This window comes from Acomys minous (assembly GCF_964271855.1).
Source record: "Acomys minous genome assembly, chromosome: 2".
In the NCBI taxonomy this organism is placed as follows: Eukaryota; Metazoa; Chordata; class Mammalia; order Rodentia; family Muridae; genus Acomys; species Acomys minous.
The window spans coordinates 134,710,588-134,721,637 of NC_140484.1; the positions used below are offsets into that span (position 1 = coordinate 134,710,588).

General features: G+C 48.2%; 1 protein-coding gene across 1 annotated transcript; it reads right to left on the reverse strand.

Annotated features, from left to right (window-relative positions):
* Positions 1-1,420: 1,420 nt before the first annotated feature.
* Positions 1,421-2,572, reverse strand: LOC311581832 (olfactory receptor 52K1-like; the record flags this gene model as incomplete). The annotated part of the gene is made up of 1 exon (XM_084754352.1): positions 1,421-2,572. One exon carries the CDS (start codon positions 2,570-2,572, stop codon positions 1,622-1,624), a length of 951 nt encoding a protein of 316 aa, XP_084610478.1. The 3' UTR covers positions 1,421-1,621.
* Positions 2,573-11,050: the final 8,478 nt, after the last annotated feature.

Here is an 11,050-nt window from a genome sequence, read left to right on the forward strand (position 1 = left end):
TCTAGAACCTGCTAGATAGACCAGGCTAGCGTCAAATTCATAGCCATCCTCCTGCGTAACAACTGGAGTAGGGGCTGTTTTTGACTCTGTGGCCGCCTTTGGACCCCTTCCCCTAACTGAGCTGCCCTGTCTAGGCTCAACAGGAGAAGATGTGCTGAGTCCTAGTGCAACTCGATGTGCCAAGGCCTCCCCTTCTCTGAGTAGGAAGGAAGAGGAGAATGGGGGAAGGGAAGGGGAGAGGGAGGAGCTGGGAGGGGAGGAGAGGGGGGAGGGGAAGCTGTGACTGGGATGTAAAGTAAAGTAAATAAATACATTTTAAAAAGAGAATAATTTTAATGACAAGATTGCCCTATGGGTTTTCGAAGTCAGGGATTCTCTATGAGGCTTCCAGTGAAATCTTCTGGATGGTTAAACGTGCTGTTTTAGACCTTGTACTGCTGACCGCGGAGCAGCCTGACTCCCGGCCTGGGAGGACAGTAAATGGCCCTGCGATATTCTGTGAATAGCCTGCCACTTGGATTCTTCCTAGAACATGGAGAACCCTTTTCCTTAGTTTATTTACTCAGTAACATGCTTTCTTGAAAAGATGGTACCCAGATGTCAAGATGCATTCTTAGGTTTTTTTTTTTAAAAGAGGTCACTTTTGTTTTCATGAGACCTCCGCCCCCCCCCCCCCCAAATTTAAAGTGCCATCTGTAAACTTGGACAGCATGACCTCATGGGGTGAGATATCTCAAAAGGAATGGATACAGATTTCTTCACGTTTTATCCAATTCTTTGAAGGGCTTGCTAAAGAGAGGAGAGAAAACGACAGCCTCAGAGCTTTAACACGGTTTGCTCTGTGACTGTGGGCACACAGATGCTCTTTCATGAGCACAGTACCTGGTATTACAGTGCTGGGCAGAGCAGGGTTGAGGGTGCCGTTGGTATCCCCCCCACCCCTCCCACCCCCACCCCTCCCACCCCCCCATCCTCCCCACCCCCCCATCCCTCACTTCTATTCTAGGTGAGGAAACCTTTGTGGGAAGCAGCAATGACAGCGACAGTGGATGCATGTGACGGAAGGTGGACGGGATGAAAGGAGCCAGCAATGGTGGAGGGACACAAGGGGCTTAAGAAAGGACAGTGGGGGAAGGGGACAAATTAGAGCAGAGTATCACGCCACATATGTAAGGAAAATGCCACGAAGAGCCAGGTAGTGGTTCTATATGCCTTTAATCCCAGGAACTGGGGGTGGGGGGACTGAGGCGGGGTAAGGTAGGTGGATCTCTGAGTTTAAGACCAGCCTGGTCTACGTAGTGAGTCCCAGGACAGCTAGAGCTACACAGAGAAACTGTCTCAAACCAAACCAAACCAAACCAAATAAAACCAAACCAAACCAAACCAAACCAAACCAACCAAACCAAACCAAACTCAGAAACAAAAAAGAAAAGAAAAATAAACCCAAAAACCAAAACAAAAAAAAGATACCTATTGTTTTATATGCTAACTTAATTAAAATAAAACAACGTAACTCGAGTGAGCATGATGGTAGCAACTTTGTCTCTGTGTATCCATTTCCTGCCTCCCTCAGTTTTACCTGGGATAACTAAGGAGCCAACCAAGACTTATCAGAGGAGACTCACAGGCCTGCACTCAGGAATGACCTTACCAGGTGCTGCCTGATTTCCTTGGTTCTGGCCCCATAGATGATGGGGTTGACCAGGCACGGGAGCAACAGGTAGAAGGCACTGAGAAGGTTGTGCACATCTTGGGAGGCGGTGCGGGCCACGCGGTAGACGATGGATGAGGACATGGTGGAGGAGTAGACGGTGAAGATGACCAGCAGGTGGGAGCCACAGGTGTTCAGGGCCTTGGACCGTGCTCCACCCGATGAGATCCTGAAGGCAGCATGGATGATGCGGGAGTAGGAAGCTCCTAGCAGGAGCATATCCAGGACTCTATTAAAGGTGCGTATAATGAGCCCCACAGTCTTATTCAGTGAGATGTCCCCACAGGAGAGCTTCATCAGAGCCATGTGCTCACAGGCGAAGTGGTGGATCACATTTGAGCGGCAGAAGTGGACCCGGGAGGCCAGCACCACCACTGGAGCAACGATGCATGTACTCCTGGTGGCTGCCAGCACCACCAGACCAGCTAGTAACTGTCCTGTCACTATCTCTGGGTAGCGAAGAGGATAGCAGATAGCCACGTAGCGATCCAGAGCCATGACCAGGAGGATGTTGCAGTCCATAGAAACCAGAAAATAGATGCAGAACATCTGTCCGAGGCACCGAGGGAGGGAGATGTGGTTGAAGCGGGCAGAGAAGCTGAATAGCATGGCAGGCAGCACAGTGGTGGCAGCGCAGACATTGACAGCCAGGAGCAGGGCGATGAGCAGGTACATGGGCTGGTGCAGGCTCCGCTGGGATGCCACCGTGTGGATGACCAGGCCATTGGTGAAGAGGATCACCAGGTAGAGGCTGAGGAAGGGCAGCACCAGGAGGGCTCTGGCTTCCTGAATCCCTGGGAAGCCCAGCAGGAGGAAGCTGGTATAGGACTCATTGTAGGTGCCGTTGCTCCACCCTGACATGATGCTGGGGGGCGCGGGAGGCTCCAGGGAGAAGGAGGGGCAGGGTACCTGGCTTCAGTCCTGGAAAGGCCCTGCTAGGCGCTGCCCCAGCCTCTCACCAGGCTGGCCTGGGTGCTTGGGCTTTCATGAGTTTCCAATATTTCTAGAGGAAAAAGAAGACATTTAGGCTTATTATTTGATGAGATATACATCTTTCAATAAATCATTGCTGCCTTCAAACAAATCACGGGAGCAGATATTCTTCATAAATGAAATAATAAAAATTTAGTCTTTTGCAGCTGTGTATTTGAACTCATGAACTTCTTGCCTCTGCCTCTGGAGTGCTGGCATTACAGGTGCGTGCCGCCATGTCTGTTTGTATTTTTCTGAGTGTCATGATCTACCCATACTGCAGTATACATCAATATTTTATCCACTTTTTTCTTAATCTTTTAAAAACTATTTATTTATTTTCATGTGCGTTGGTGTTTTGCCTGCATGTGCATGTCTGTGTGAGGGTGCCAGATGCCCTGGAACTGGAGTTACAGATAGTTATGAGTTGCCATGTGGGTGCTGGGAATCGAACCTGGGTCCTCTGGAAGAACAGCCAATGCGCTAACTGCTGAGCTGTCTCTCCAGCTCCCACTTTTTTTTTTCTCTTAAGGACAGGTCCTCTCTACATATCTCTGTCTGTCCTGAAACTCATTACATAGACCAGGCTGACCTCAAACTCACAGGAATCCTCCTGCCTCTGTCTCATGAGTGTTGGGATTAAAGGCATGTACCACCACTCCTGGTTTAGGCTTATTTTATTCACTTTAAATGAAAGAATAGCATATTACTGTGTAGACAGCACATCCCATTTATCCACTCACAGTTGGAGGGTACTTGGATTATTTTCAGTTTTCTGGCTATTATAGCAATGTCATCATGAACAGCTTGTTTTAATGTAGTTTTCTTGGTTACATTCTGTGGATTGAATTTGCTGGATCATTGACCAGGTGCGGTGGCATACTCCTTTAATCTCAGCACTTGGGAGGCAGAGGCAGGCGAATCACTGTGAGTTCAAGGCCGGCCTGGTCTACAAAGTGAGTCCAGGACAGCCACAGCTAGAACTATTACACAGAGAAACCCTGTCTTGAAAAACAAAACAACAACAACAAAATGCTGGGTCATAGATAATTCTATGCTTATATGCTTACTATTTTTGTCCCTCTCTCCTTGTGTCTTTTTTTTGTTTTTTTTTGAGCTAGGGTCTCATTATGTGGTCCTGGTCTGGAACTCACTATGTCAACAGGCTGACTTTGAACTCTTGAACTTCCTGTCTCTGCTTCCAGAATGAGGCTTACAAGTGTGCATAGTCACACCTAGCTTGTGTTTTTCTGAGCATCGTTTTACTTGTTTGCTGGCCACTTGCTCATTTTCTCAAGAGGAATGTCTGTTTGTATCATACATTTGGCCGTTTTAATCTAGTGGCTTTCTTGTCACCGAGCTGTTAGAATGCAGGGCTGTTTTAATTAACATAGGATCATTATCTAGACTCTTAATGAAGCACGTTCACAAGCACTTTTAAGTTTTTCATTATTTTTATTTAATTTCACCACCATTAGCATAATTTTGATAATCTTAAAAAATTACCTTGTTGTAATTTGGAAAATTGGGATTCCATTTAAACCTATAATCTGTGGAGAATCAAAATCTTGACCATGCTTTTTCTGCTGGTAAAAGAGTGTGGTGCTCTTTTACAGAAATTAAAAAAAAATTAGTGTGCATGGTGTGTGTGTGTGTGTGTGTGTGTGTGTGTGTGTGTGTGTGTGTTTTAGGAGTTTGTTCTCTCTTTCCACTGTGGGATCTAAGGATGGAGCTCGGTTGTCAGGCTTGTGAGATATTGTCTTACCAGCCCTAAAGGACAGCGTTCTATATTTTCAAGTCTTGTCTTGGCACCTCTCAGTGGTTTCATAGTTTGATGAGCATAGGTCTATGGGAGCAGCCATTCTGTCTACAGATGTGTTCCTGGAGTTAGCTACAGACACCTGGGACTCACTTGGAACACATCTGCCGGATAGTGAGCAGGCTCTTGCACTGTTTTTGTATTCCTGTGTGTTTGGTTGTGTGCTCCACTATGGCTATACAATCCTGTCACAGTTTAAATCCCTTTTATATAGTAATGATATTTTATACATTTATTTTATACTTTGTCATTTAAAATATTCTCTTATTATTTAAAATGTTTTCAAGAGCCTGGTACAGTGGCATACACTTGTAATCCCAGCACTCAGGGAGGCAAGGGCAGGCGGATCACTGTGAGTTCAAGGCCAGTCTGGTCTACAAAGTGAGTCCAGGACAGCCAAGGCTACACAGAGAAACCCTGTCTTGAAAAAAAAAAAAGGTTTTCAAGAGATCCTCTTGAGTATTCAGGAGAATTACTTGCTTTCTTCAGTTTATAGCAACCGAATTTTACTTCTGTTTTTTGTCTCTCTCTTTTATAAACTAGAATTTCTAGAATCATGTTAAGAAGCTAGAAAAGGGAAGGTATTTTAGTTGTCACTACACTTTATCAGTGCAGACCTTCATCTCTAACTACATGGTGGCTTGCTGGGTTAGGACTGACAGGCACAGGGAATGGCCTGTTATCTGTTCATTTATCCATTTATTGTTAATACTTTTTTTTTGGACATTTGTCATATCCCAATTGTTCTACTGGTTGCATGGGATTCACATGTGCCCTAGATGTGGCCCCAGTGCCCAAACTGCTTAGAGGCTATCAGGGAAGACCAAAAGTGCGATGGGCACCCAGAACTCTGTTTAGAGGTCTCTAATCCAGCTAGGGACGGAATCTGAGGCTGAGGCACCACACAAGGGTCAGGGATGCTGAGCTGGTAGGCATGGGGCTGTTGAGCTCAGAAGTCTGGGTTTCTTTCTTTCCTTCCTTTTTTCTTTCTTTCCGTTTATGGTTTTTTGGAGACAGGGTTTCTCCATGTTATCTTGGCTGTCCTGGACTCGCTTTGTAGACCAGGCTGGCCTTGAACTCACAGCGATCCACCTGCCTCTGCCTCCCAAGTGCTGGGATTAAAGGCATGTACCAATACGCCCGGCTTGTGGCCTGGGTTTCTAATCAATGTCAGCCCAAACAAAGGCAGGCGTGGTACTAACAGCCCAGTGATCCAAAGCTAAGCACTGGGAACCAGGTCAGAGTAGGATGGAACTCCAAAGCTGAAGTTCGCATCCCTTTCATCAACCTCAAAAAGGAGACAGCCACATCTCCTCCCATGGAAGAAACTATAGGACAAACGAAAAGGATGCCGGGAAAGGTAATGGGTGAAATAAACTCCTTGCTCATTTTCTACTGGGATGAGGTCCAATCTTTAAAAAGAGGGACATAGAAAATAATTTCCTGCTGAGAAGACCTGAGCCTGGGTATGGGTGAGGCTAAGGAGGCAGTGGAGCGGACTGGGGTAGTGCGTGATGGAGACACTGGGATGGGTAGCTAAGGGTGAGCCTAAGCCACTGCTGTGTACATCTCCTACACTTCATCCTCATCCCCCAGCAAAAGCCTCCACCTGCCCCGCTACTTTCCATACTTACCCTGGAGCTGACATTCATCTGAGCGTAGCCGAGAGAGAGAGAGAGAGAGAGAGCCAGCAGGGCTGCCCGAGTTAAATGCACCCCTCCCCTCTCCCCTGGGAGCTCTGGCTTCAGTTCCGCCTGTGGGCAGAGACAAGAGCTGCCTCCCTGACCCATGGTCTTCTAGGAGCTTTGAGGAGCCAACCGGGTCACCTGACATCCAGGCTTTTCTTATGGTCTGTGCTGTTCGGTGTCCCTGCTCTGGAACTAGAGCCTCAACAGAGTCTCAACAGAGACAGGGATGAACTCGACCCTAAGTCCCAAAGTCAGCCTGCAGCCGATTGCCTGGGTGGCTCTGCCAAGGGAGGGTCAGGGAGGGAACTGCAGGGTGTTGGTTAGTCCAGCAGGCCGATCTGAGGAGCCAGTAAGCCAACGAAAGGCAACTTCTACTGGGTATTTTTGCGTGTGTATATGGAGGTGGTGGTGGGAGGGTGTTGAAGGATCCGTGGGGCTTCTGTGGAGTTTATGGGAGAAGGCGACACTGCGAGCAGGGGAATGAGGACTGGGAGGTCCTGTTGAGGTGGGAGCATTGTCACCCCATATTAGTGGTGGGGATCCAGTGGTAGGTGCTTTTAGGTGACTTGCAGAGGTTACTCTGCAGACCTGTGGCAGTGCCGCGATGATCACCTGACCGACACCTCCACTCGCCATTTTTTCTTGGGACCAGGGAAGGGAAGAGACGAGGCTTTGGAAAGGTTCACCAGGAGAGGACCTCTGAGCTAGACTCGCGATGCTGGGAAGCAGCCGCTCAGGTAGAGAGGACTGGCTCTGTGGTTAAGTTACGGCTTCACACGGGGGTCAGGGACACCTGTGTGCACGGGCCTGGGGATATGAGGTCTATCAATCCCAAAAGCAGTGGATGAGGGTAAAGGGAACGGAAAAGCAGAACCCAAACTGTGTGACTTGGAGCCTGGGACTTGAGTTTGCTTCAGCAGCGATGGGTTGAGGAGGCAGAGTGGTGCACCCTGAGAAGAGCCATAGGGCTGGAGGATTTTGCAGATGTCTATCACTCACTTTCTACTACCCAGGCTCAGATGTGAGGTTTCCTGAGAGAAGAAGCATCCTTCCCCGGTTGCTGAGTGGATGCTCAGCAGAAAAGGCAGAAAGATGTCATTCACTCAAGGGTCTTTTGGTTTTTTGTTTTGTTTTGTTTTTTCCGACACAGGGTTTCTCTGTGTAACAGCCCCGGCTGTCCTGGACTTGCTTTGTAGACCAGGTTGGCCTCGAACTCACAGAGATCTGCCTGCCTCTGCCTCCCGAGTGCTGGTATTAAAGGCATGCGCCACCACCGCCGGGCACTCAAGGGTCTTTTAAACACTCGAACTCCCAGCGGTGCCGTTTCTTTGGTTTAGAGCTTCCTTAGGTAGGGCGAGCATCCATTCTCAGACTGGGAGATCCTCCTGAAGGTTGGCAATGTCCAATGAGATGGTGAGATGTTGAGGCTGCAGTGTGGAGAGGGCAGGTCCTGAGGTTCCCCATGGCAGTTCAGGCAGGAAAGGAGACAGAAAGTGGGCACCAGCATCTCAAGGGCAATGTGGTGACCCTTGGGAATGGCTCTCTTTTCCAACCACCATGTCTGTCAGCTTTCCTTTTCCATTGTTGGACCTCATGGCCGAATCTATCAGCCCTCTGAGGCCTTGAGGACAGAAGCAAGGCTGGTCTGGTTTTCAGCAACAGTCTCTGGTAAATACTTCCACAGGAGAATGACTCAACAGGGTTCATCCGGGCACATACTGGTGTGAGCCCTGCCTACCAATACCTTATACACCCTGCCCACTCCCTATACTCTGTATAAAAGAAACCCGCCATAATAAAATTGAGACCTTGCCTCGACGTTGGAGGAGGCTGGGTTGCCGACACTCACCATCCCGCTCAGCCCCCAGGGAGAGGAAAAGGCAGATCTGAGTCCCCTCCCATTCCAGCCCTACCTGCCAGAGTAAGAGACCCAGCATTCCATCATCTTTCCTGGAAGTCCACTATGGCTGTGCCGGGTCTCTCGGCTCTCTCCAGGTACCACGTGCTGTCGGTCTCTCCAGTTTTGTCCTTAGCCTGCTACTAAAGCCTTTATCTCAGGTCATCTCCTGGCCTCATGCGGGTCATTTCAGCTACTTCATTTCCTCCAGTCTCCCCACCCCCACCCCCATCACCTAATAAAAGACTGATGACGCTCTCTCACCATCAACCTCGCCAAGTCTACACTCTCACCGTGTGTTTAAGGCTCTCCTCCCCAAACCGTCTCTGAGAGCAAACGCCCTCCCCACCTTGCTCATGCTGTGCCTCCCCCTCTGTCCTTCCTTCCCAAGCTCCACCCGGCTTGTGTTTTCTCTTGAACAGCAGGTACCACTGGCTCTGGAAGCTTCTCTTGTCTGCTTTGGTCACAGTCTCTGAATCCTTCAGCAGGATGGGTTTTGTGGCTGGTTCCAACACTGTGTACCATCACTGTAGCAGGACACTGGGCAGCTCACCTGTGTCCATCTACCCAGTAGTCCTCACTCTACCCAGGACTAGAGGCAGCCCCTGCATCCATCACCCATCTTCCTAGGCCTCCATAGTGTTGTGGTCTAAACTTTCTCCCCAGATTTCTCCTCAATGGAGATGGTCAAATCCTCTGCCCTTTTCTTATATCAGACTTTGTTTCTGCTGTGGTGTATTGGTTAATTTTTTATTAAGTTGATCCAAACTACAGTCATCTGGAGAGAGGAACCCCCTCAAATGAGAAAAAAAAAATCTTCATCAGATTGGCCAGTAGGCATGTTGGTGTGGTGTTCTCTTGATTGTTGGTTGATGTGGGAGGGTCCAGCTCAGTCTGGATGGTGCCACCCTTTGGCAGATGGTCCTGGGAGGTGTAGGGAAGGCAGTGGGATGTGAGCCTGGGAGCAAACCAGTAAGCAGTGTTCTTCCAAGGTCTCTGCTTCAGGTCTGATTCCGAGGTCCTCCCTTGAATGCCTGCCCTGGCTTCCTTCAGTAACAGATTATGAAGAATGAATTGAAACAAACCCTTTCCTCTCCAAGGTAGGTTTGTTAGTCAGTGTTTTACCACAGCAATAGGAAACCCCTCGCATGTGCAGACTTGATGGTGGGTCTGGTCGGTGTGGAGGAATCGGTGTGGAGAGCGATGGGAGGGATGGCTGGGGCATGAGGACTGGAAGGGAGGCTCTGGGAGAAGGTCTCACAGAAGGCCTTGGCATCTGTCTCACGAGAACCACCCATCCTCCGTGTAGGGGCTCTGAACTTGTGTCTCTCTTACATCTGCACCCCTCAAACCTGAAGTCCAGCCAAGAGAAATGGAACATGTGACCCCAGGAGGCACTGACTGGAGGCCACAGGGACAAGGGATTCTAGACTCTTGAGGGGTGCCAAACTTTGCCTGTGAGTCCTTAGGCTAGACACCCCCAGGCCTTTGTTAAAAGGAGGGTGTTAGATTGGGTGGCTCTGTGGTCTTTCCTTCCTGGATCACACATTAAAACAAGACAAAACAACCTAGTTTTGTAATTAATTAATTGTTTTTGGTGTGTGCGTGTGCGTGTGTGTGAATGCACATTTTCCAGTGTGTGGTGAGCATGCAGAGGCCAGAAGCTGATAACAGGTGTTTTTCTATATAGTTCTTTAAGGTGGTTTTTGAGGCAGGATCTCTCGCAGCTGGGGGTCACTACAGTGGCATTCACCTGTCTCCACCCTCCCCCGCCCCAACCCTGGGGTTAGAGGTGTGTACAACCGTGCCTTAAAAAACAAAACTGGACTTTAAAATCTTGGTCTATGGAGGGAAACACTGCTACACAGGACCCATACAAGACCAAGACCAAGCATGGGGTAGGGAGGGCTATGGATAGCTGATGGCTTGGGGTGGGGGAGGGACTGGTTGTTTTTTTTAAGGTTGTGGCCTCTGATAGTCACAGCAGTATCCAGTGGGTAGCCCCCAAACCCAGCAATCTGTGAGCAACACAAATCATGCTCAATGGGTTATTAAAAAAGAAAAAGAAAAGGGTATGAAGTGGACGATGTGGTGAGGAAGCTGGGATGGATCTAGATCTGAGACGAGTTAGGGGGAGGAGTGAGTGGCGAATGTGATCAAACTACATTGCACAAAGCCAGGTGTGGTGGCACAAATCCCAGCACTCAGAGGTGGAGGCAGGCCGACCTCTGAATCCTAGAACAGCCTAGTCTACAGACTGACTTCCAGGACAGCTAGGCTTACACAGAGAAACACCCGAAACCGAAATTGAACCAAACCAGACCAACCCAAGAATACATTGAACAAAATTCTCCAAGTATTAATAAAAGAATTAAAATGTGTTTAAACAAATTATATATATGGCATTTCACAGTTACTGAATAATGTGGTATAGCTGTGGAATCATAGGAAATGATGGGAAATTTGCTAAATATAAAGAGTGCTATAATTAAAAAAAAAAAACAAACAACTTGGTCTGTCATTCCTTTCCTTTACCCAAAGGGTATTCTGGGCACGCCTTTAATCACAACACTTGGTAGGCAGAGGTGAGTGGATGTCTGTGAGTTCAAAGCCAACCTGGTGTACATATTGAGTTCAAGGTGAGTCAGAGCTGTACAGTGAGATCCTGTCTAAAAAAAAAAAAAAAAAAAAAAAAAGAATATTTGGGGTTAGGGAGATGGCTCAGAGGTTAAGAGCACTGGTTGCTTTTCCGAAGTTCCTGAGTTCAATTCCCAGCAACCACATGGTGGCTCACAACCATCTATAATGAGATTTGGCATGCAGGCACATGTGCGGGCAGAATACTGTGTAAGTAATAAATAAGTCTTTAAAAAATTTATAAAAATGAACTATCCATAAAGTTGTGAGATTTACTAGGGGAAAGGTCAACAGTGCCTTGTCAAGAAGGAGCCGGCCCAGTTGCA